Below are 25,123 nucleotides of genomic sequence, written 5' to 3' on the forward strand. Positions count from 1 at the left end.
CAGGAGGGGCGCCGGGCCGGGCAGGAAATTCCACATCGGCTCCCTGATCCCGGGCCAGCCGCGGCCGGCCAGGCGGCAGCGCCCGCCCCGCGCGCCAGACCCCACCCTCCGGCCGCGCCACCGCCCCTCCGCGCGGCCCCCGCCCCCAGGCGGCCGCGCGCAAACTTGGGGCGAACTTGGAAGGGGCCCGCGGGAGGAATCCCCGGCCGCCGGCCGCGCCTTTCCCTCCCTCCCCTCCCCAGACACCCACCGGAGAAGCGGGCCCTGCGCGCTCCCGACGAGGCCAAGCCCCGGGCGGCGGGAGGCGGGTGGGCGCCAGGGGCGGCGCAGCGAAGTCCCCTGGCCAGCGGCGCCTCGGGACCGCAGGTCAAGGCCTCAGCCGGCCTCTGCTCCCTCAGCGAGGCCCTCCCGCGCCCGGCGGTGCGGTCAGCGCCTTCCGAGCCGGGCACAGTCAAAGCCTGCAGCGACGGCGGCGGCGCCCGACGCTTGAGGCCTTGGGTAGGCTGGGTCTGGACCAGAGGCCTCGGCGAAGGGGGCCCCGTAGGGACAGATGGCAGCGATGCCCGCAGTAGAACGGCCCCGCGCCGGCTCGGAGATCCTGGAGGTAAAGGCAGGTGACGGAGGCTGCCAGGGCGGTGGTGGGGACAGTCCGGTCGGAGTCCCTGCCTGCAAGCCCTTCTCAAGGTGAGAAGGTGCGCTAGGGGCCTGGGAGAGGGATTCTGCTTGAGAGGCCATTGGTCCCCCAGGAAAAAATCCAGATGGAGCCAGGCCTGGAGGCCTGAGGCTCCTAAATCCAGAGCGGTGGGGCGAGGACAGAGCAGGGCAGGGGCTGCAGAGAAAGAGGGTGCGCGGGGCCTGGGGACCTGGAGGAAGAGGGGAGCAGAGGGGTCAGACCCAGCTCCAGGCCCGAGGAGCGGGGAGGGGACAGAAGTAGGGCGGCCAGCTCAGAGCTGAGCTGGGCTTCTGGGGACCTCAGAGCCGGAGGCAGGGCCAGGGTGGGGGCGGGCTGCGTGCAGGCTCCCCAGGAGGGCTCCTGCCTCAGTCATGTGGGGGTCCATCAAGGAGGAGGGGGCCTGTAACAAAGGCTGTGGGCACCGCCAGGCTGGTGGCAGGGGGGGTGGGCGGGAGCCCCGCTGGTGTAGGACAGGGGCGGCCACAGGCAGGGTGGCGGGGAAGTCGCTCTCCTGTGGTCATGAACGCAAACACTTCTCTGGGGCAAGTCAACAGGCCAACCACTTCCGGGCAGCTCTGCAGGCCACGGCCCTATCTCCCAGGGCCCTCGCCCCTCCCACGGAACCCCCGTTGGCTGCACCCTAGGACGGCCAGCAGAGGTCCGTGTGGCTGCTCTGTCTGTCCTGCTCCTGGCTTATAGGCGTCACCCAGCTGGACTGGGTTCACGGACAGCAACCTCAGACTCCATCACCTCCCCGCCCCCTCCAGGCCCAGCTCTGTGACGGGCACCCCAGGACTGTCTGAATGCTACAACTCTCTACCCGCCCCTGGCCATCTGCCACCTGTGTCTGCTGCCCGCAAGACAGGACCGTCCCCAGCCTTGTCTCAGGCCCACCTCACGCCTGACGGCGAGTTTACCAGCCCCGACCCACGCGGTCGGGAGTCGGGAGTCTGGGTACAGGTGGAGTGGGGGACCGTCCGTCTGCCTGCCTTGTGCCAGGTGAATGCCAGAATGAGGAAGGGCCCATATGACTGACCAGCACACAGGCCAACGGTGGACACCTGGAGCCTGGGCCTGGCAGGGATGGCTCCCGGAGGAGGCCAACTTTGAAGGGAGAGGGTGGCATGAAGGCTCGAGTGCAGGCCGGAGAGCCTGCCAAGCTGGCAAGCGGCTGCCTGGGCTCAGGGAGGAGCGAACGGGCTGCTGGCCATGGGCCAATGCTGTGCTGGTCTGTGGCAGGGCCAGGCTGCTGCCCAGGTCTTAGAGGTTCCAACGCGGGGACAAAGACCAAGACGCAGAGTGGTGGGGGTCTGCGGGGGCGGGGTAGGAGGGCCCTGAAGGAGCGGACAGTGTTCTGGTAGAGGCTGGGCAGGGCAGAAAATGGCACTGGAACCCCCGCCTGCGGGTCCCACCCACTCAGGAGGGTCCTTGAGGATTACCTGGAGAAAACACAGAGGCCCGTCCTACGATCCGCTCAGATGCAGGAGACAGGTGCCCCCCCGGGGCTCTCCCACCCTCCCTCCCCAGGTGCTGGTCTTTCCTTGGTGCTAAGACGGCCACCGGAACCTTAGTTCACAGGAGAGGTCCTCAGTGGGAGAGATGCTCCAGCCAGGGTCATGAGACAGGGACAGCTGTCCTGGTGACACCGTCCAGCCGGGGGTGGGCTCCTACCCAGAAGCCACGCCCCCGGAGCTGTGAGCGGAAGCGAGGCCCAGGCCAAAGGAGAGCAACGCGCCTCGTGGAAGGTGCTTTATTTCATTTATCAACAACACGGGGGGGGGGGAAGGCCCAGCTGCAAGACCCTGTTATCACAACCAGCCTCGCCCCTGGCTGGCGCTCTGCCCCCGCTTCCGTCCCTGGGAGCTGCTGGGCTGGCGATGGGCCCAGCTTGTACCGTTCCTGCCCATGGGGCTGGGGGGGGCCCTCTCTGCCCGACAGGGACTAGGCTGGCTGGTGGCGGAGCTCCGGTCCCCAGCCGTGCTGCTGCCCTTCCCAAAGGGCTCCTGCCACAGGCCTGCGAGCCCCCAGCACCTGCCCACCTGCCGACGGGCGGGGGTGGGGAGACGCCCGGGATCCCCGTCACCCCCGCCCCCAGGACCCTAGTCCTCGCTGGAGTTGTCGAACTCCTCCCAGTCAGACACACTCATCACCTCGGAGGCGAAGTCCGGGTCGGCCTGGCTGCGGTCAGGGGTCCCCTGGGGCGGATCGAGCAGCAGGGACCGCGGCAGGGTGAGCACACAGGCGGCCAGGCCCGAGATGGAGTTGTCCAGCTGCGGCCCCTCCTCCCAGCTGTCTTTGCCTGCGTCGTAGATGTGCACGTAGCCCGTGCGGCTGCCCCTGTTGTGCGAGCGGCCGCCCAGCACGTAGATCCTGCTGTCCAGCACAGCGATGCCCGGCTCCCCATGCCCGGCCGGGAGCGGGCAGACGGAGGACCACTGCCCGGATCTGCAGCTGTAGCAGGCCACCTGCAAGGCAAGGCACAGGCTCTCAGGAAGCTGAGGGACCCCCAGAGGAAGGGCTCCGACCAGGCTGCCGCTCTGCGCCTCCTTCCCGGTCCCTCAGTTGGTCGATGGCCCAAGGCATGGGGGTGTCTCCCCTTTGGCCCGGGGGTGCTGGCTCACTCCCTTCCACCGTTAAAGCGGAAACTCAGAAGCCAAGCGCACGCAACCCCAGGGGAGGTGCAGATAAAATGAGGAGACGGGCTTGCTGAGTCGTGATGACCAACAACATTCTCCTGGGAAGTCGCAGGCGGTCCAGCAGTGAGGACTTGCGCTTTCACTGCTGGGGCCCCCAGGTTCAGTCCCTGGTCAGGGAACCAAGATCCCACAAGACACGCGATGCAGCCAAAAACAGAAAAAAAAATACCTTGTCTTCAAAGTTACCCTAAACAGTAAATGTGGGAACTGGGGGAACGTCCAACCTACTAGTGATCCAAGAAATGCACGAGAGAGCCCCAGGGACAAATGTTGGCTGTCAACGAGCGGCCCCCGGGGAAGAAAAGGCACCGGCCAAGGCTGGCGAAGCCGTCCCGGGCACCCGGCTGACCAGTCAGGGCGGCAACGTACACAACCACCCAGAGCCACCGGGACGCCGGCTCCGCTCCTCCAGCGGGAGGCCTGGCCGCCAGGGGCCCGTACGGCCTCTACAGGCGGGTGAGCGCAGGGACGTGGACGCGGGTGGACGGGCTATCCTGATCCTCGGGGGACCCCCAATCACACAGCCCTTCGAAGCAGCAGGAGATGTGTGAAAGCCCGAGATGGGAGGGGGCTGCTGGCTTGGAAGAGGAAGGGGCCTGAGCAGCTGGCCCGGAGGCTTCCAGAAGCCAAGAAGGGCCTCAGCCCGCAGCAGCGAGGAGCGGGATCTGGCCCTACCGCAGTGAGCTGAACTCTGCTGACGCCCTGGGGGACGGGGCGCTGACCCTCCTGGGCCCCACCGAGCAAACACCCCCGGACTGTCATCAAGTGAGAGCCACAGACTCTCACCACATGCTCGTGTGGGCTTATGTCGCCGCATTTGTGGTGGTCTGTCCCAGCTGCAACAGAAAATGAAACACTGGAGCCTACTGGTTCTCAGCGCTGGAGGGTCCCATCCGGGAACATCCAGCGAGGTGGGTCTGAGAGCCAGGGAATCCGCATTCCTGGAGTTCTCTCCTGATGTGGGTGTTGCTGGCCCAGGAGCCGCAGTTAGAGGACCACGGCTCTCGCCTCAGGAGACAACCCAAGATACCCAAAGAGCTCCAGAAAGCAAATGCTGCTTCAAATGTTTCCTGAAATGGCCACAACTCGACCAACCCCAGTGCCACCACCAGTTTGATGGAACTCTGCAGTGCCACTGGGTGGGGTGGGGCGGTCCTCAAATGAGAAGGCACACCCACAGTGCCAGGAGCAGGGACAGGTGGGTGGACGCTCTTGCCCTCAAGCAGGCAGACCCCTGCACAGGCAGGAGGGCTAACACTCCGGCCGCAGGCCAGGTTTCAGGAATTCCTGTCCCCCTTCTCCATTTCCCCAGCGTTCTGCAATGTGGTGATACTAACTCTAGAATCAAAGCTTTTAGTAACAGTGAAGACAGGTAACACTCTTCTCTGTGATATCCCAGTGGTGGACACACGCCATCTGTCTCAACCCTGAGGATGCCCCCCCAGAGTGGCCCCAGGCCAGCCGAGCCATCAGCTGTAGGGAGCCACGCTGTGTGGGGGTGTGCAGTGCGGGAGGCGGTGGGCACCGGGCCATGGGAAACCGCGCTGCTCTCTATTCGGCTTGGTTGTGAAGCTGAAGCCGCTCTAGGGAATGTAGTCTGGTAACCGGGCCGTGTCTCCGCGCACCCCGCTCCCCGCAGTGGTGGCTCCTCATCAACGCCCGCGGGGGGGGGGGGGGCCCGCTCACCTGGTGCACGTCCCTCCGGTAGCCCGCGTCGTTGTTGCTGCCCCCAATCACGTACAGCTTGTCCTGGAGGGTGGCCATGCCGTGCCAGGCCCGTCGCACCGGGCCGTCGGCCAGCGTGTGCCAGCTGTCGCTGCCCGGCTCATAGCAGTGGGTCTCCTTCAGGTAGTCCTCGCCGCGGCGGCCGCAGGTGATGTACATCCTCCCGTCGAGCGCGGCGCCTGCGTGAGCGTACACCTGCGGGCCGGGAGAGCCGGCGTGTGCGCGTGCGCCGAGCAAACCCCGACACCGCCTCCCCGCGGTCTGCCCGGGTCCTCACTGGACGCACTGTCCCGTCCACCACCTTCCCCACGGAAGATGATTCCAGGGCCGAGGCGATGCTGCGCTTCCCCAAGAAGAGAACACAACCCCTTTCCGCACCCTCCCTGAAGCAGAGATCATCACAGGCCCCTCCTCACAGAGCTCTCTGTCCCCCCACCCCCTACCGCCAGGGCCTGCCAACCCTGCAGGCCTGTTATCCGCTCCTTTTTCTGCTAAGATCCTGTGATTTTAAATATGGTGAATCACACTGGTTAAATTTCGAGTATGGAACCAGTCTTTGTAATCAACTCTATCTGGTCATGAACTTCTTTTGGAGGGAGAGGGGAATATTGCTAATATTTAGTTACAAATATTCATACATAATTGTATCTATGACACACTTGCTCTTCTTTTGGGGGGAGAGGCTGCTGTATTCTCTGGTTTTCGTATCAATTTAATAACAACCTCATAAGGTGAACTGAGAAGTATTCTCCCTCTTCCATTTTCTGGAAAAAAAGAATCGGTATTTTCTTTAAAAGTCCGGTGAAATTCTCCAGTTAAACTACCTGGGCCTGGACATCATTTCCTTAACAGGTACAGGGCCATTCAAATGATCTGCTTAGTTTTGTGGGTGTTGTAGCACGTTGTGTTTCTGAGGAACCGGTGTGTTTCATCTAAGTTGTCCAATCTACAGGTGTAGACCTCTTTACAGTCGCCCCTTACTATCCTTCTGACAGGGTTTTAGTAATGCACCCCCCTCCCCTGTCCGTTCTTGATACTTTAAATTGTTTTCACTTTCTTCCTCAGGCTTCCTAGAGATCTGTCAATTTCATTGATCTTGTGAAGACCTGGTTGTTTCATTGATTTTTCTGTGTCGTTTTTCCTTCAGCTTTGTTGATTTCTGCTCCGGTGTTCACTTCTTCTGCTTTGGGTTCACTCTGCTCTTACTTTTCTAGATTCTTGAGGGATGAGCTTAGACTACTCATGTGAGATTTTTTTCTTCTCTAATGAATGCTTTCAGTGATACAAGCTTCCCTCTCAGCACAGCTTCAGCTGGTGAGCCACACAACTCACCATGTTTCTTTCCATTTTCACTCGGATCAAGGTCCCCAGGTCCCTGGCTGGGTTGTCACCTTATTGCAACCTTTTGAATTTTCCGAGTTTTACACACACATCCAGAGTTCCGGGTAGTACTGAGCAGGAGGAAGTGGGAAGGACCCTGAGACAGGTGGGAGTGTGGGCCTGCTCTGCCACAGGCCCTGCAGAAACCCTGAAGGCCCCTACAGGGGCTGCACATCCCGTCTGCAAACCCGCGGGGCCCCTGGCCTGGCACTGCCCCCGAGCTGGTCAGGGCTACCCGCAGCCAGCACCGCCCTGCACTCACACGTCTCCATCTCCGGTCTGGCCTCCCAAAGCCTGGCTGCCAACCGGCTGTGCCTGGCAGCTCACGTCTGTGCATTCCCTCCCACAGCCCACACCTGGACCACCCTCGGGCCGGGCCCGCTCCCTCGACCCCCGTCTCTCCACACGCCTCCGCCCAGCCTAGAAGGTTCTTTCTACTTCTCCCAGTGGCTGCCCTCTTCCCTGGACGTGATCTCACTGACACCTCCCCGCCCCCACAAACAGTCCAGCGAGGCTGGCCCGGGAGCCCCTCCTCCAGCACGCTGGGCTCGGCCCGAGCCCCTTCCGGATCTGCACAGCGACAGAGCGCTCTCTCCCGCTAGGCTCAGTCACTGCCATCACTGGATTCCCAGGGCTTGGCATCCAGAAGGTGCTCAATCAGGCACTACTGAAGGAACAGCCCGAAGTGAGGAGCCAGGCCGCCGGGAGAAGCGCCGGCTGAAGGCCGAGGCTGCCCCTCCGCGGCCAGGCTGAGAAGCGCAGCCTCCCGGGTCCAGACAAAGAGCCCCTGGAGCCCCTCCCCCTCTCCCCTCCGTGGGAGTTGGGGTCCGAGTCTCAAGGACCCCGGTCTCTCCCCAGCACAATATGCCCCCTTCTCCTGAACCAGCAGGGAATGCTCTCCAAAGAGCTTCCTCCCCACAGTGGCAGGGGGTGGGGGGTGCGCTGGCTTCCCCGGCCTGGGAGGAGCCCTGGTGGGAAGTCCTGGCCTTCCGTGGAGCCACACAGGCTGTGGAGGGGGGCTGGGGAAGGGGGAGCGGTAAAGAGGGGAGGAGAGGGGAGGGACAGGGTCAAGGAGGGGAGAGGAGGGGAGGGACAGGGAAGGGGAAGAACAGGGGAGGGGAGAGGAGAGGAGGGGAGAGGAGAGGAGGGGAGGGGGGCAGGGGCGGGGCAGGGGAGGGGAGGGACAGGGGAGGGGAGAGGAGGGACGGGAGGGGGGCAGGGGCGGGGAGGGGAGGGGAGGGACAGGGTCAAGGAGGGGCGGGGCGGGGCGGGACAGGGAAGGGGCGGGGCGGGGACGGCGGGGCGGGGCGGGACAGGGTCGGGGAGGGTTGGGGAGGGTTGGGTCGGGACAGGGGAGGGGAGGAACAGGGGAGGGGAGAGGAGAGGAGGGGAGGGACAGTGTCAGGGAGGGGAGGGGAGGGGAGGGACAGGGTCGGGGAGGGTTGGGGAGGGTTGGGTCGGGACAGGGGAGGGGAGGAACAGGGGAGGGGAGAGGAGAGGAGGGGAGGGACAGTGTCAGGGAGGGGAGGGGAGGGGAGGGACAGGGTCGGGGAGGGTTGGGTCGGGATGGGAGGGGAGGAGAAGGGCGGGGAGGGGAGGGGTGGGGCGGGGGAGGGGAAGGGTGGGGAAGGGAGGGACGGGGCGGGGAGGGACGGGAGGGGTGAGGAGGGGAGGGGAAGGGTTGGGGAGGGAAGGGGCGGGGAGGGGTGGGGTGGGGCGGGGAGGGGAGGGGTGGGGCGGGACGGGCGGGGCAGGGGTGGGGAGGGGAGGGGCGGGGAGGGGAGGGGCGAGGAGGGGAGGGGAGGGGCGGGAAGGGTCGGGGAGGGTCGGGGAGGGGCAGGGGAGGGTCGGGGAGGGGAGGGGCAGGGGAGGGGAGGGGCAGGGGAGGGGAGGGGAGGGGAGGCATAGAGCTCATCTGTCCGAGGCCTCGGGCGGGCCACAGCCATCCTTCCTCTGCTCTGTGCGGTGCCCAGAGGTGCTCACAGATGCTGCGACCAGGCTGCAGCACAGACCAGCAAGGGCCCCTCTTCCCCTGAGGTCCTGTGTCTGGTTTGGGGGCCAGGGTCTCAGCACCCCAAGTCCATAAGCTCAGAGAAACACCCCCTTAAAGCATCACCTCTGCACGATGAACAGGTTAACATCTTCAAGCTGCAACAAAACAAGGTACTGTACTGCAGGACACACGATTTACAGAAACACAAACAGGAAAAACAGCACTTCTGCAAGGTTCCTGGCTCCGTGAAGGGCCTGCCCTCTGGGGGTCTGAGGCTGTGGTGTGGGGTCCTGCCTCTCCCGTCCCTCCCTCTAGTCTAACATCCCCTCTGGAGACGGCCCGGCTCACCTCAGTGGAGCCAAGGGACAGGCAAGGGGAAGGCTTCCGTCCACACTGAACTGCAGGGTTACAACAGCTGCCGGGGGCCAAGGTGACGAGACCCCAAAGGAGGTGGAACTCGGGAAGGGGTCTCTCCCAACGCGCTGGCTCAGCCTCAGGGGGCCCCCACCCAAGCTCAGGGCACAGCTCGTGGAGGCAAGAGGGCTCTCTGGTCCTGGGCCTGGGTCCCTGGCCCGGCCTCCGCTCCCTCTGTGCACCTGGGAGGGGTCCCTCGGGGGGCTTCCTTACCTCCCTCTTGAGCGGGGCCACGTAGGCCCAGGAGTTGGTGGCAGGGTCGTAGCGCTCCACAGCGGTCAGATCGTTGTGGTAGTCACGGCCCGCCACCGCGTAAATGTAGCCGCCCACGACGCACACGCACAGGTCCGCGTGCTCCTGCTGCAGCGGCTGGATCTGGAACCAGCGGTTGTGCCTCGGGTCGTACCTCGTGGGACAGGGGACAGCGCGTCACGGAGCAGGCCCCTCCCCCAGCACGCCCCCACAGCCTGGAGGGCGGGGCCAGGAGCCTCTGGGTGGGAGGAGGCGGCACCAGGCCCTCCAGGTGGACTCAAGGCGGCTTTGAGACCCTCTGGGGTTCACCCTGAGCTGCCCGATGGCTGTTCCTACAGCACCTCCATCTCACCGTCTCACTTCAAGGCCCCCACGGCTCTGTGCTCACTTAGGGAGGCCCCCAATGATAGTCTCTCGACTAGACGCCTGGGCACAACGGCCTCCAGCCAGACACCCCTTTTTTAAGCCTTTGCCCCAAACACAAGTGAAATGCACTCAGCAGCCGCTGCTTCTCGCCGCGGCCCCTCCCTGCCAACCATGAAGACCACATACAGCCGGGTGTGAGCGCATCTGGGCGTCAGCTTTACTATCCCGATGTTCGCTCGGCTCTGCGCCTGGTGGGGTGATGCTGCCTGCCAAGGGAAGCTACCACGAGGGACCGCGGGGGTGACACGTGTGACGAGGCTCTTAAAGCACTGTGGCCCACGTCTGTGCTCCTGCGCCCCAGAGCACCTGGCTCGGGGCAGATCACGCTCTGTCGGCTCAGGAAAGACGAGGCCGAGTGAGGCTATCAGTGCTGGAGCCGGTCACTCACTGGACGGACATCACGGCCCTTTGTGCTGGTACCCAGGGCCTCCTTCCACCGCAAGTCAGGAGACAGGCCAAAGGGAGCGTGGCAGCCTTCAGGCTGTTCCTGGGGAGCAGGGCGGGGCCACGGAGGGGAGGGCGGGGTCATGGGCGGGGCCATGGAGGGGAGGGCGGGGCCACAGAGGGCCCCTGGTGGCCGCCTTTGAGAACTGAGCTGCCATTGAGAACTGCCCCTGCCAGGCGGAGGGCCAGCCGGGATGGGTGGCCGGGGCGAGGGCATGGTTTCCTCCCTTCCGAACTGAGTACCCACTTCCCATATGACCACAAAGTGTGCCAAGCTCTGGGCCTCCCCTGCATCCTGGGGCAGGGACAGCAGGGGAGGCTGAGGGCCTCTGTGGCTGTCTCCTCCCGGCCCAGAGTCCCAGGCTCCGGGCCACCCACGGGGTGCAGCCGGCCAGACCCACCCCTGAGCAAGGTGGGCACCAGCTCACAGCTGCCTGAGGCAGCCAGCAACCTGTGTCCGCTGGGCCGCCTGTCCGCTTGTGGGGGCGGAAGCTTCCCAGAGGCCCCAGATGCGGAAACCAGCCTGGAAGCCTCCAGGAGCGGAGGCCCCGGGGCCTGCCCCGCTTCCCTTGCCCTGGCCCAAAGTAACAGGCTCGGAAGATCCCAGCCCCAGACTGAGAGCGCACAGCCTGCTCCAGGACCTCGCGCCTGGCACATGGCCGACGGCAGAGGTGGGGGTGGGGGGGTTTGGCCTGGGGTGCAGTGGGGCCTGTGGGCCTGCCCTGGCCCCGGGCTGAAGACTGTGCGCTGGGGGAGCGGGGTGACAGGCAGCCACCTTCCAAGGAGGCTGTGCAGCTAGCAGAGCCGAGCTAAGGGCACAGGACAGGGAAGCTGGGCCGGGATGCGAGGGCAGAGGGTGCCAGGATGGCCGTGCTCCCAGGCCCGGACCCCTCCCCTTCAGGCGCTCCCTGCAGCCCAGAGCCCGCGAGACGGCGGGGGTGTCTCAGGGGGCGTGGCTTTCCGGGGAGAGGAGACAGGCGTGGGAGAAGCCAACGGCGCGGGCAGCCCCGCTCAGGGCCCCTACCTCCAGCAGCGGGACTCGGCGCGGAAGCCCTGCACGTTGTTGTCCCCTCCGATCAGGTACACGAAGTTGTTGAGCACCGCGATGCCCTGGTTGGACATGCGGGGCGCCAAGGACGCGGTGAAGTGCTTCCACTCCCCCAGCAGCGGGTTCAGGTACTTGGCCTGGTCGCTGAGGACGGTGGATGGCGTGGAGTGGATGCCCCCGAAGCCCACGACGCACTGGAAGTCCGAGCGCAGCTCGGTCTGCGGGCCCTGCAGGCTGGGCTGCAGGCTCTCGTTCTGGTGGTACATGAGGGCTTCGGCCACGGTGTCCCTCAGTGGGCTGGGGTCCAGCTTGTCGTGCAGCCGCTGCAGGACCTCGGCCTCCATGAGGGGGAAGCGCACGGTCTCCAGGAGCTTGGGCGGCTCGTGCAGTGGGAGCCGGTCGGCCTGCACCTGCTCCGGGGGGTAGTGGTAGAGCAGGGCGCCCTCGTACACCTCCGTCTCGCAGGACACCTCCAGGCGGTTGCTGCTCAGGAGGGCGTAGACCTTCTCCAGGGGAAGCTGGCGGTACTTGTCAGTCCGCGAGAAGGCCACGAAGTTCTTGAGGATGTAGGCGTCCAGCTGCTCGGTCAGGCGGCTCAGGTCGAAGAGCTCGGCCAGCCGGTAGACGTCAAGGATGTTGTCCTCGTCCACCCAGGGCGTGAGGAAGTCACAGCAGAAGTGGATGATCTCCGGGATCTGAGGACAGAGCGGGCTGTCAAGCCCAGGCCAGGTGTCCGGGCCTGGGACCCCATCCCTGGGGCACCTCGGAGGGCCAGCACGCGGGGGCCAAGCCACCAGCCGTCACTGGCAACACCAACAAACAGGACCCGGGGGCCGCGCACTTGGAAGCATCACACCCGGTAAGACTCGCTTGAGAATCAACGCTGCAGAGAAGCCCAGCGCATTAAACCTGAAACAGAGCCGGGCGGAGGGGGGTGAAGGAAGGGCTCCCTCCTCTCAGGCTGGAGCCTCACCTGAAGCTGGCAGGCGGCAACCAGCGTCTCCTGGACGTTGCTCAGGCTGAGCTCCAGCTCGGATGTGTAGATGAAGTGCAGGATCTGGCACATGGCGTTGTAGGACACGCCATGGATCAGGACCTCCTCCTGCTCCATCTCCTTCAGCCCCCCAGCGAACATGCCCCTGCACAGGGAAGACAGGGCACGGCTGGGTGACGCCCACGGGGCCGTTGGAGGGGCGGGCCGAGCCGAGGCTGGCTGGTACCCCAAGCCGTCCCACGGAGGCGCCCACAGCTCCTGACCAAGCTTGGGACCGTTCTGGAAACCTCCATCTCACCTGCCCAGGAGCCGCACGTGCAGCCCTGGGCGCGGGGCCAGCAGGCTTTCTGCTGCGTCCACCCGTGTGATTCTCCGGGCTCAGTGGGAGAGGGCGAACAGCAAACAAATGGTAAACATCCTCCACTTGGCATCCCAGCCCCGGCAGCCACTCAACACCAGGAACCCATCACGGGGCTGACTCCACAGTGAAGCGAAGTGGCAAGACCCCCCCGTGCATGGAGCTAAAGCCAGGGGACAGACAGAAGACAGGGCACTGCCGGGTGTGGGGTCGCTGTCAAGGACTGAAACGGGACGTCTGACGGAGGAGCGGCAGGTGGAGAGGGGCCCCTCCCTGAGGAGGCCGTGGAGGCGGCGGACGTCCAGGCCTAGGGCCAGGATGACCTTGCCGGCCGGCCACCGGTGGGGAGGGAGCCTGGGCCACGTGCTGCTAGGCAGGGTAGGTCTGGACGGAGACCAGGCAAAGGAGGTGCCGTCGGGGGACTGATCCCAGGTCTGACCGAGGAACTTCAGACTCCAGGCTCTGTGGGGCAGGGTAGAGAGGCTGGAGTTGGGGCAGGAGGCCCCGGCAGGCCTGGGGATCTGGAAGGGAGACCCCCCTAGGGCTGACGGAGGGGAGCTGGGACCCAGGGCCGAGAGGGGTCAGCGGGAGCCCACCATGGCCCCTACAGAGCGGGCACCTCTCAACGTCCCGGCAGCGGGGTCAGTTAGGAGCGGGAGGGAGGAGGCGGCGGCTGACACGGGACGGCAGCACGCTGACGGAGTGGCTGAGTTCCATTTCGACACAGGCACGCACACACGCACACTCACAAGACTGAGAGGGTATGAAAGGGGGAAAGGCTCCGTCCGTCCTTGGCTCCGGCCCCCAGCCGCCCTCCCGGGGCCGCACCAGCCTGAGGCAGGGCCCACACTGCAACCTGCACTTGGCTTCGCCTTCACAGGGCACCTTGGATACGGCCTGGATTATCAGTGCAAAGATCACGATGGACGTAACCACGTGCACCGGGGTCCCCCGGGTTCCGCCTCATCTCCCGTCATTTCACCCAACGGATGGCTCTGCCCCAGGAGCTGCTGGGAATGCAGGATCAATTCTAGAGAGCCACTGCACGCTCGCGCCTGGGTAACTCCGCCGCAGCCTGTTGCGAAGCCCCACCGGGAGGGCGGGGGGCCTGCCCCGGACACCCCTAGAAGCAGGGGGAGAGGATGCTGGCTCCAGCCGCCAGGGGGCGAGGGAGAAACCTGGCAGCAGACGGACGGATGGACAGACACAGGCTTGGGGCGCGGGTTCAGCAGCTGTTTTCACTTTCTCTTCCAAAGAGCGCAGGTGTTTCGCCCACTTCCTGTTAGACTCTTATCTCGTCAACTTAAAGAAGCTGGAACCTCTGTGCATCGCTGGTGGGAATGTAAATTAGTGCAGCTGCTGTGGAAGACAGTTTGGGGGTTCCTCAAGACACGACAAACAGAATTACAGAATGTTCCAGCAATTCCGCGTCTGAGTACATACTCCACTGAACTGACAGCAGGGCCTTCAAGAGACATCTGTGGCCCATGCTCACAGCAGCTTTCCTCACAAGAGCCAAGAAATGGGAACAACCAGTGTCCGTCGACTGACGGATGGATGAGCAAAATGCAGTGCACCGAACGGGAGCCTTGAAAAGGAAGGGTGGTCTGACATCCGCTGCAGCCTGGATAAGCCTTGAGGACACGATGTTGGGCCAAAGAAGCCAGCCCTCAAAGGACAAATATTGCCTGATTCCATTCATATGAGGTCCCGAGAGCAGTCACGGAGACAGAAGTACAAGGCGGCTGCTGGGCTGGGAGGAGGGCCATGGGAACTGTTTCATGGGTACAGGATCAGTTTTACAACGTGAAACAGTTCCAGAGATCGCACCACAGAGTGGATGTAATTAATATTACTGAGCTGCACGCTGAAAATGGTTACAATGGTCAAGCTTATAGGTTTTTTAGAAATCACAATTAAAAAAAAAAGAGAGAGAGATGTTCACCAGGTGTCCAGCAGGTGGGGAATGCCCAAGTAAGTGGAGGGCACGGATAGCGCTCTTGAGGGTCCCTTGAACTACAAGGAGATCCAACCAGTCCATCCTAAAGGAAATCAGTCCTGAATATTCATTGGAAGGGCTGATGCTGAAGCTCCAATAGTTTGGCCACCTGATGTGAAGAGCAGACTCATTGGAAAAGACCCTGATGCTGGGAAAGACTGAAGGCGGGAGGAGAAGGGGACGACAGAGGATGAGATGGTTGAACAGCATCACCCACTCAATGGACATGAGTTTGAGAAAGCTCTGGGAGTTGGTGATGGACAGGGAGGCCTGGTGTGCTGCCGTCCACGGGGTCGCAGAGAGTCGGCCACAACTGAGCGACTGAACGACAACGGGCAGCACAGACCACAAAGAGAACGCGGGCCACGCCCGCCGCCAGGTCACCACCAGACAGCACCAGGCACCACTGGCCACCTCGGCCCTGAGGGGGCGGGCACATCTCCTGTCAGAGCTCCTTCCCGCCCTGATACCTCCTCCACACCCTTGGGGCCAGGTGTGTCTCAGAATCCAGAACGTTTCAGCCAGGAGAAAACACTTATCTGCCACACGTATGATGTCATGACCCTCCATGGGGGTCTAAAATCAACACCTCGAATCCAAACACCTCACTATTTCCCAACCAAAAGTATGATACCAAAAAAGGAAAAAGTATAATACAAATAAAGAAGTCTCATCTCAGTTCAGGACAGGTTGCATGGTTTAATGAATTTGTGCCAAAGTTTAGATTACAAAAAACAACAACAAACTGGTAACGCCAAAGAATCCAACTCTCCCCTCCCCCTCAGAGATCGGCTGTCTAGACAGACAGCTCTCCACCAGCCAAACAGCTCTGGGGGGCCTGCGGAGGGCACTGGGCAAGGTTTAGCAACACACTGGAACCCAACAAAGCAAAACAGAGCGGCTCTGAGTGTCAGAGGCGCGGGGTTGAGAAGCGTGACACAGGCTTCGCAAGGGACACCGTCTGGACGGTGAAGGCCGTGTGAGCGCGGCGGGAGGGCAGGGGTACAGCCGTGCTCGCCACAGCGTCTCAGTGGCGGGGATGGGCGCTGGACACGACTACGCGCCCCTCACCTGTCTGGAGGTGACCACACGCTGGGTCACCTCAGGCTGGTAAGCAGCTTCCATGAGAAGAGGTTCCCTGACAGGGAACCAGCTGTCCTTCTGTGAGTAAGGCCCAGGGACGGGGGCTGCTGCCCCATGAGCCCTGGTCTCACGGAGGCTTTCACACTCCGATTCATAAAGAACTCAGCTTCCCCTGTGTTGGCTGACGCCACAGAGCAGACCAGGAGGGCTGGCAGCCCCAGCTGCACCACGTCGCCTGGAGCCTGGCAGACACCCCACAGGACGTGCCCTGCGGGGCCCAGCCACAGGCCCACGGCCTCCAAAGGCCTTCATTTCACCCTTGCTCACATCAGAGACCTTCCCCAGTCCCACTGTGTCATTTCCACCCGAGTCAATAATCGGAATGAATAATAAAGAAAAAAACCCGCTGAAGCTTGGGGATCATCATTTCACACGCGTGTATCAGAGATAAGTCTGGGTTCTCCCTGGTCCCAGGGGGAGAGGGTGTCAGCCTGCACAGTGACCAGGCTGGAGAAGAGAACACCTCCCAGGAGAAGCCCGCCCAGGGACGGCTGCCCAAGGGCCGAGAATGGCTCCTGGAGGACGTGGGAGACACAGGAGGCCTCCAGCAGGCAGGAGAGGCGGTGCCCGCCAGCGTCCTGCAGGAAGAGGGCCATGACTGGGACAGAACGGCCGACGTGGGGAGAGGAGCTCCACGTGGAGGGCTTTCGAGGGCACGAGCAGGAGGCTCCGAGCCGGGGGGACCCCAGTGCCGGACCTTCTGGGCTCCGAGGCCTCCCCAACGGGGCTCCTGGCAACGCTGCCCCACCCGCGGCCCGGAATCTCAAAGCTTGTGAAGAGTGAAGGCCCATGAACCGAAGGGACACTGCCGTCCCTGGAGACGCCTGCCCCAAGGCACCAGTCACCACTGGGACGCCCTCTCCATAACCTCTTTCCGGAGAACAGGCAACGCTTAAACCATAAGGAAACGTTTTGCTCATTAGCTCCTAAAACCAAAAGATGAGAACTACAGCCAAGCCTTGAAGAGAAGAGGACCCAACGTTACACGAGCCGGGACAAAGGGTCTCAGACCCGGAGCCCTGTTCACCGTGGCGGCAGTGGGGCCGCCCCTTGCCGGATCAAGTTGGGGCGGTGGCACCTGCTCTGCCCAACATGCCCGGTGCTGGGCAAGCCTCACACAGGAGACTGAGAAACTCGGGGGGGTCATAGAACCCACAGGGAAGGTCTGGGCCGAGGCCCGTGGGATGAGGAGGTGTGAGGGGCAGGGGCCGGCCCGCTAAGCGTGTGAACGCAGCTGTGTGGACGATGTGCGTGCGGTGCTGACCGCCTGCCTCGGTCCTCACGAAAGTCCCCAGAGGAGCCGGGGCCCGAGGGGGCTTCCTGACGGTGTTACAAGAACACTGCGTGGGGCTGAGAAGAAGGCATAAAGCCTCGTAAGGTCTTGAAAAGAGGTGGTGGTTACAAAGGCAGCAAGAGCAAACGTGGCCCAGTGGGAATAACGGGTGTCCAGCCCTTTGTAATATCTTCCTCTCAAAGTTTCCATGGGTCTGAAAATTCTTTTAAAATGAAATGATGGGAAGCCAGACTAAAGTAGAAAGAAAACCTGTACCACATCAAGACCCTGTAACTTACTGCGGGAAATTTCATTCTGGAAAACACAGTATCATAAGCAGAGCCAAGGATACCACCTTTAAAACAAAACAAGAACAGAGAACACGTGCCTACTGACCGGAAGTAGTCGCAGGAGGCGGCCAGCAGGATGCGGTGGGCCTCAAGCTGCTTCCCCTCCACCACCAGGACCACGTCGAAGAGGATGCCGCTGTCCCGCAGGGCCAGCAGCCCCCGGAGCAGCGCCTGGGAGTGCTGGGCGCTCCGGTAGGTGTTGCTGACGCAGTGCGGGTGGGAGGGCTGCGTGGGCAACTTGCAGAGCTGGGCGAACTCCTGCTCCTCCGCCATCCTGACCACCACTCCCGACCTCAGCTCCGCGGCTGTCAGCTGGCAAGACACAGGGGTGAGCGATGAGCCCGGGAGGCTGCACAGGGCTGGCTGGTCTGCTCTGGGGCCTCCCTCCCGCTCACCCGAGTTTCAAGCTTCTAGTCCCCTCTTCCCTCCCACCACAGTCCAGACTTGGGGCCTCCTTCTTCTCCACCTGTGCTCCTTCACAACGAAGACCCTCCTTCCCAACGAAGACCCTCCTTCCCATTCCATCTCCTTTAGCGTCACTGTGAGACAGAAGGTTCTAGAGATGGACCGACCCATGGGAACCCAGCCCCTCGGTGGACCCCAGGTGGTGAACCTCAGCGTTGAGGCCCCTCAGGCAAGGAAAGGGGACTAAAGACACCCAGTCCCTCGGGGCATTCTAAAATTCCTAGAGGACAAACACCAGGACCAGCGCAGACCAGTTCTCAAGGGCTCTTCCTCTCTCCTATTGCGAAAGAACACTGGGTTCCCCAAGGCAGGAACGGACGCAAAAAAAAGACACCAGGGGCCTCCCAGGAGATCCTGCGATTAGAACTCCATGCTTCCACTGCAAGGAGGGTGGGACAGACCCCTGGTTGGGAAACTAAGATCCTGCATGCTGAGCCAACCAGAAGTGACTATGGACAGCTTGCTGCTTCGGTCAAGGGCTAGCCAGTCCGGCCTGCACCGAGCTGTGCCCCCTCCAGGCCACAGGACCGCCAGCCAGCGGGCCACATGCCCTAGGCCACGAGCGTCTGCCTTCCCCACCTGACGCTCCTCCACTATCCCCTCCCCCAATGTGCTGCTTCTTCACCCCCTGCTGCACCTTTGAAAGAAAAACGAGAAAGAGATTCTACTATAAGCAAAAAGGTGTATGATGAAACTTAAATTCCCTTCACATTTACGTCCCCAACCAGATGTCTCTCAGACGCAAGAACTCTACTGCCCCTCACCCTCCCAGGCAGCATCAATGCATTTGCAGGGAAAGCTGTAAAACTAAATTCCCCCCCTTGCAGTAGATGTTACACCTTAACCTCATATCCCTCTCACAGTCCATTGTATGGGTAACCCTATTTTATTTAACCGATCCTTTTCAGAGAGATGTTTGGGTTTCCTCCAATTGTTTGCTGTTGCTAACAGTCTTGCGCTGAAATCAGAGATTTGCAGTGTATGTAGCAGCTAAATGAGGAACATTTACTGGACACAGAGCTGCCGGGTTACCTTAATTTGTGTAGTGGACCTTTCAATAGATACTGCCAAATTGCCTTCCATATAGGGTGTACCAATTTATTCTCCCACCAGCAGAGTGAGAGAACCAGCTTCCAACCAGTGTGTATTGTAGGACACCAATAGCGTTTCATCTTTGCTAACTTAACAGATGAAAAAAACAGCATTTCACAGTGTAAGTTTGTTTTGGTAACTGACGAAATTTTAAAAAATAAGAAAGTGGAATGCTGCACATCCTTTAGGACTGCCTTCCCATGCCTGTTTTTCTGAAATAAAGTTTTTCTCCTTGGGAGCTCCCTTTTTGGCACCTTCAACCTCCACCCGTAACGATCCCAGTCATCTCGAGCCAGGCCCTGTGTTCAGTGCTGTTCCGTTCAGAGCTATTGAGGGAGGAGGGAGGCGGCTTCACGCCCCGAGCAGGTACAAACTGAAGGACGCTAACATGCATTTCCATAAACTCATGGATGATAGGGTCGGAACATCTCTGAAGAAATGTCCGACGACACCATTTACTGAGGAGGCACCCTCAGTCCGCTGCAGGGCCCCAGTCAGCGTCTGCAAGAGGCAAGGTCTGCAACAAAGGGAAAAGGGGTCCCAGTCCCCGGGGCGGGGGGCGGCCCGCGGCGGCGGACGGGTGAAGCGCTCCGGGGCGTCGCGGCCGCGGGGCAGGGAGGCGCCAGGGAGGAAGGCGCTGGGCCCGCGGCGGGCAGAGAGGCGACCGGCCCTCCCGGCCGAGGCGTCGCGCTGAAAGCATGGCCTCCAGGGCCGTCCGGGTCCGTCCGCGCTGCGCCTGCGGGCCGAGGCGGGCCGGGGTCCAAGGTCGCGTCGGGGGGGACGACGTCCGACCGGCCGCCTGTTGTAGGGCCGCCAGCGCAGAGCCAGAAGGCGGCCCCGAAAGAAGCGCGGGGGGCGAGAGGCCCGCCCGGGGCCCGCTCATCGGCGCCCCCGGGGCCCGCCGCGCCCGGGGGGTCCCGCCCGCCGCCCCCGCCACGTCAGGCCGCGGCTCCCCTCAGGCCGCCGCCCCCACTCCGCCTCAGTCTGCTCCGGGCCGGCGCCCCCGCCTGCCCGCGACAGCGCCCGCGCGTCAGCTCCGGGCCCGGGGTCCGAACTCGGCCCCGCGCGCCGAAACACCAGCCCGCCCGCGACCGTCGCTCACCTGGCGCCGCCGCAAGCTGAGGCCGCACTCGTGGGGGCGGGGCAGGGCGCGCGGGGCGGGGCCTCGGGGCGTCACGTGGGCACGCTGCGCAGGCGCCGTGAGGACGCGGGGCGGGAGGCGCGGGGCGAGGGCGGGGCCGGGGCGGGGGAAGGGCGGGGCCGGGCCGGGGCCGGGGCGGGGGGGCGGGGCCGGGGAGGGGGGCGGGGCCGGGGAGGGGGGCGGGGCCGGGCCGGGGAGGGGCGGGGCCGGGCCGGGGAGGGGCGGGGCCACGGGGGCGTCGCGAAGCCCGGACAGAGGCTCAGGGCTCCTGGCTGCCCAGTCTACGTGCGGTTCTCGTTTCCCGACCCCCTCACCGGGCGCGGCAGAGCCAGCAAAGAATGAGGACGTGAAGGAATGCGTGCTGGCAAGAGGTGGCGCCCTGTAAATCCTTTTCCTCCTTCCTCCCCTTTGTCCCTCTCTCGCGGTCCCCTGAGTCGCCCGCCGCCTGCTGGACGCTGGCGGGGACGTAATCACCGCCACTGTGAACGGGTGTTCCCCTTTACCGAGATTCTGGAGTCAGTCTAGGAAGTCAAGAAACACCTGGAGTAACGGGCAAACTTGGCCTTGGAGTGCAGAATGAAGCAGGGCAAAAGCTAAAAGAGTTTTGCCAAGAGAACGCCCTGGTCATAGCAAACACCCTCTTCCAAAAACACAAGAGAAGACTCTATGCATGGACATCACCAGATGGTCAATACAGAAATCAGACTGATTATATTCTTTGCAGCCAAAGATGGAGAAGCTCTATACAGTCAGCAAAAACAAGACCAGGAGCTGACTGTGGCTCAGATCATGAACTCCTTATTGCCAAATTCAGACCTCAATTGAAGAAAGTAGGGAAAACCACTAGACCATTCAAGTATGACCTAAATCAAATCCCTTATAATTATACAGTGGAAGTGACAAGTAGATTCAAGGGAATAGATCTGACAGACAGAGTGCCTGAAAAACTCTGGATGGAGGTTTGTGACATTGTACAGGAGGCAGGGATCAAAACCATCCCCAAGAAAAAGAACTGCAAACAGGCAAAATGGTTGTCTGAGGAGGCCTTACAAATAGCTATGAAAAGAAGAGAAGTGAAAAGCAAAGGAGAAAAGAAAATATATACCCATTTGAATGCAGAGTTTCAAAGACTAGCAGGGAGAGATAAGAAAGCCTTCCTCAGTGATTAATGCAAAGAAAGAGAGGAAAACAATAGAATGGAAAGACTAGAGATCTCTTCAACAAGATTAGAGATACCAAGGGAACATTTCATGCAAAGATGGGCTCAGTAAAGGACAGAAATGGTATGGACCTAACACAAGCAGAAGATATTAACAAGTGGTGGCAAGAATACACAGAAGAACTGTACAAAAAAGATCTTCATGACCCAGATAATCACGATTGGTGTGATCACTCACTTAGAGGCAGACATCCTGGAATGTGAAGTCAAGAGGGCCTTAAGAAGCGTCATTACGAACAAAGCTAGTGGAGGTGATGGAATTCCAGTTGAGCTATTTCAAATCCTAAAAGATGGTGCTGTGAAAGTGCTGCACTCAATACGCCAGCAAATTTGGACAACTCAGCAGTGGCCACAGGATTGGAAGAGGTCAGTTTTCATTCCAATCCCAAAGAAGGGACATGCCAAAGAATGCTCAAACTACCACACAATTGCACTCGTCTCACACACTAGCAAAGTAATGCTCAAAATTCTTCAAGCTAGGCTTCAACAGTACATGAACCGTGAACTTCCAGATGTTCAAGCTGGATTTAGAAAAGGCAGAGGAACCAGAGATCAAATTGCCAACATCCACTGGATCATCAAAAAAGCAAGACAGTTCCAGAAAAACATCTACTTTTGCTGTATTGACTATGCCAAAGCCTTTAACTGTGTGGATCACAACAAACTGTGGAAAATTCTTAAAGAGATGGGAACACCAGACTACCTAATGTGCCTCTTGAGAAATCTGTATGCAGGTCAAGAAGCAACAGTTAGAACTGGACATGGAACAACAGACTGGTTCCAAATCGGGAAAGGAGTACATACATATACAGGGAAAGGCTGTATATTGTCACCCTGCTTATTTAACTTATATGCAGAGTACATCATGCAAAACGCTAGGCTGGATGAAGCACAAGCTGGAATCAAGATTGCCAGGAGAAATATCAATAACCTCAGATATGCGGATGACACCACCTTTATGACAGAAAGTGAAGAGGAACTGAAGAGCCTCTTGATGAAAGTGAAAGAGGAGAGTGAAAAAGTTGGCTGAAAGCTCAACATTCAGAAAACTAAGATCATGGCCTAGCGAGTGGTCGGCAGGAATTTCAAAGCATGAAGTGGTCGGCAGGAATTTCAAAGCATGAAAGGAAAGTGGGAGACCAGACCCAGCCCTCCAGCCTGGGTCAGCCTGGGCAGGCAGTTGCCAGCTCATGTTGCAGAGACTGGCCTGGAGGGGCAGCAGGGAAGCGGTGGCCTCAGGGGGGCAGGGAGCGAGTTCGGAGGGCAGTGTTGGCTGGAAACCTGGGGAGGAGGCAGGTTCCCCAGGACCTGTAGAGGGAGTGATGCGTGAGGAAGGGTCAGCCCAAGTCATGGTGGGGGACAGCAGAGCTCCCCTCGTCACAAGGAGGCCAGAGCAGGAGGGGGTTAAGGGAAAGACAAGGCCGTCCAGGGGCCCAGGATGGTGAGAAGGCCGCACATGTCCAGCTGAGGGCCTTTCTGGAGGAGTCATGCCCTTCTGGAGGTGATACACTGAGCCAGGACAGGGATGGGAAAAGGAAGGTGGGCCGAGCGCAGAGCACACTGGTTGTCCAAGGGCACCCAGAGGGGCAGGGAAGAAGTGACCGCAGTGGGGCAGGGAAGGGGTGACCGCAGAGGGGCAGGGAAGGGGTGACCGCAGAGCAGCAGGCAAGGGGTGACCACAGTGGGGCAGGGAAGGGGTGACCGCGGAGGCCCAATGGGGCTGGGAGAGGGAGTCCTCTCCTGAGGGTGGCAAAAGCCAGCCTGCAGCGACTGAGGTGTGAAAGGAGGAGACAGGCCTCTGATGGTTCTATGGATGAAGGGAGAGACCGGAGGGGGACACCTCCGGGGTAGGAGAGAGGAGCTGGCAGGTGGGGAGCGGTAGGATGAGTGAGGACAGGAGGCCCGGAGCAAGGCGGGGGCGCTGGCCGGGGACTGTGGGGAGAGGACACCGCCCCGTCTTCTCTGAGCTGGAGGGACCGTTATCTCAAAATACAGCTGGCTCCAGTCAGTGGCCCCCCACGGGACCGTCCGCAGGACAGGAGGGGCAGGGCGGGGGCGAACTCGACGGGCAAGATAACCTGGTGTCCTCCCAGGGACGCGTCAGCTTCCACGCAAACCCTCTGTTCCCCGAGGGTCCGAGCTCGGGAGAGCAGGGCTGGCACTCGGTAGAGGAAGAACAAGAGGAGGGAGGTGAAGGAGAGAGAGGCCAGAAGCAGAGACACCAGGTAGCAGGCCGGTATAGAGAAGGGAGGTCTGAAGTCTCCGCCTGGTGGAAAGAACCTTAGAGGCAAGCGTCACCGCGTTTGTCTGCAGAGCAGTTTGATCACAGGCATCTTAAACAAACAAAAACCAGTTGAGATTGGCGAAGACGTTGGCAGCAAGTGGCAAAGAGTCTATGAAAAAATTCATCCAGGGAATCCCCTGGAGGCCCAGAAGTTAGGACGTGGCCATTTCACTGGTCAGGGAATTAACGATCCCACAAGCTGCACAACACAGCCAAAAATGAATTTTTTAAGTACAAAACAATAAGAAATGATATTGAGTCCATTAAATAAGTGGAAATGAATGTGAGCAGTTAACACTCAAAAGAAGACAAAAACCAGAGAATTCCCGGGAGGTCCAGTGGTTACGCCGCCCGGCTTCCAATGGAGGGGTGCGGTCTCCACCCCTGACTATTAACAAGGCCCCACACGCGGCAGGGCAACGAAGTCCTGGCGCCCTGCAGTTCAAGAAGCCCATGCTCCAAGGGGGACGAGCCGGTGTGCCACAACTAAGACCGGACCAAATAAATAAATAGATATTTTAAAATATATACATCAGTGAAAGTTAAAAAAACAAACAAACTGCAAATGACAACATATATCAGTGAATGTAACATAACTGACAATAATTATTCAGAAGACATCAGCAACTTTCTCTCCCGTTCTTTACTCCTGGCTGACCTGGGTCCTGGGTGCTGCAGAGGCTTTTCTCTCGCTGTGGCAAGCCGGGGCCTCCTCGCTGCTCTCCTCCAGGGGGCACAGGCTTCAGCGGTGGTGGCGTATGGGGGAATCTTCTCAGACCAGGGATCAAACCGGTGTCTCCTGCGTTGGCAGGGGGACCCTTAACCGCTCTAGGGACTTTTTTAAAGAATAAAGAACTTCCAAAAGTTAATAATTAGAAAGTCAACCAACCAGAAAAGTGATAAAGGGTCTTTACTGGCGGCTCACAGAAGAGGAAGTCCCAGCGGGTATAAACAAAGGAAGTGGAGTTCAGTGACAGTAACACGCAGGAAATGCAGATGTTACACCTCATTTTCCCACGCTGGTAAAGAAAATATTATTCTGACACCTGTCGAAACAGTAAGAAAGACTATTCAGGAAGACTGCTGCAGTCGGGGGCTCTCAGTGGCGGGGGGCTCTGGTTCAACTCTGAAGACAGCAAAGACAGCCAGGGCCAGAGTGAGGGGTTGTTGGAAGATTACTAACTTGAGAAGTCGGCGGGGAGGGGGATTCTTGCTGCACTGGCCTAACGGGATTATCCAGGGTGGGGAATGAGGAACTTGACTAGGTATCATGGCTGGAGGTAGTCCTGGAATCGATAAGGCCAAGAGCTTTATCTAGGCCAGGCTAGGCAGGCGGGTGGAGAACAGGACCGGTGCCAAATGTGCAACTTTGAGTGGTTTGAAAACACGCCTGCAGGGACTTCCCTGGCGGTCCAGTGATTAACAGTCCACTTCCCAGGGCAACAGATGCCGCTGAGTGGAGAGTGAAGCTCTCACACACATCAGCGAAGACCCAGCGCCCCACAACTAGGACCCGAGGCGGCTAAATAAATAGGTTTTAATTCGTTTAAAAAAAAAAATGCCCAGAAGATCTTTGACTCTCCTCCCACTAAGGGGTGAATCCCAATCTTTCTTCCTGTCCTTGAACGTGGGCTGGACTTCATAACTGGTTCTAAGGGACAGAATGAGACATAAGGGAAACGTGTGATTGTAAAAGGCATCAAGCCTCGTGTCTGGCTCCGTCTGTGCTCCGCGAGCCCTCCCCTGCCACCCTG

The 25,123-nt window shown here is 60.6% G+C and overlaps 1 protein-coding gene and 1 long non-coding RNA gene across 6 annotated transcripts; one reads left to right on the top strand and one right to left on the bottom strand.

The window, feature by feature from the left end:
* Positions 1 to 147: 147 nt before the first annotated feature.
* Positions 148 to 3,141, top strand: LOC145526426 (uncharacterized). 2 transcript variants are annotated; one of them, XR_014068886.1, is made up of 3 exons: positions 148 to 604; positions 1,441 to 2,164; positions 2,245 to 3,141. It is a non-coding gene; the product is annotated as an uncharacterized LOC145526426 (long non-coding RNA). The 2 variants fall into 2 exon arrangements; XR_014068887.1 differs by having other exon boundaries at positions 173 to 604; positions 1,441 to 1,672; positions 2,201 to 3,141.
* Positions 2,408 to 24,309, bottom strand: KLHL22 (kelch like family member 22). Of its 4 annotated transcripts, none has more exons than XM_081541949.1 (7): positions 24,028 to 24,309; positions 17,215 to 17,480; positions 12,025 to 12,190; positions 11,028 to 11,746; positions 9,095 to 9,287; positions 5,056 to 5,289; positions 2,408 to 3,138 (listed from the first exon to the last, which is right to left on the bottom strand). In XM_081541949.1, exons 2-7 carry the CDS (start codon positions 17,439 to 17,441, stop codon positions 2,773 to 2,775), a joined length of 1,905 nt encoding a protein of 634 aa, XP_081398075.1. In that variant the 5' UTR covers positions 17,442 to 17,480; positions 24,028 to 24,309; the 3' UTR covers positions 2,408 to 2,772. The 4 variants fall into 4 exon arrangements, with proteins under 4 accessions (XP_081398075.1, XP_081398077.1, XP_081398074.1 ...); XM_081541951.1 differs by having other exon boundaries at positions 17,211 to 17,480; XM_081541948.1 differs by lacking the exon at positions 24,028 to 24,309 and adding an exon at positions 19,828 to 19,865.
* Positions 24,310 to 25,123: the final 814 nt, after the last annotated feature.

Source organism: Giraffa tippelskirchi, chromosome 11, assembly GCF_054371585.1.
Source record: "Giraffa tippelskirchi isolate mGirTip1 chromosome 11, T2T-mGirTip1v1.2.pri, whole genome shotgun sequence".
Lineage (NCBI taxonomy): Eukaryota > Metazoa > Chordata > Mammalia > Artiodactyla > Giraffidae > Giraffa > Giraffa tippelskirchi.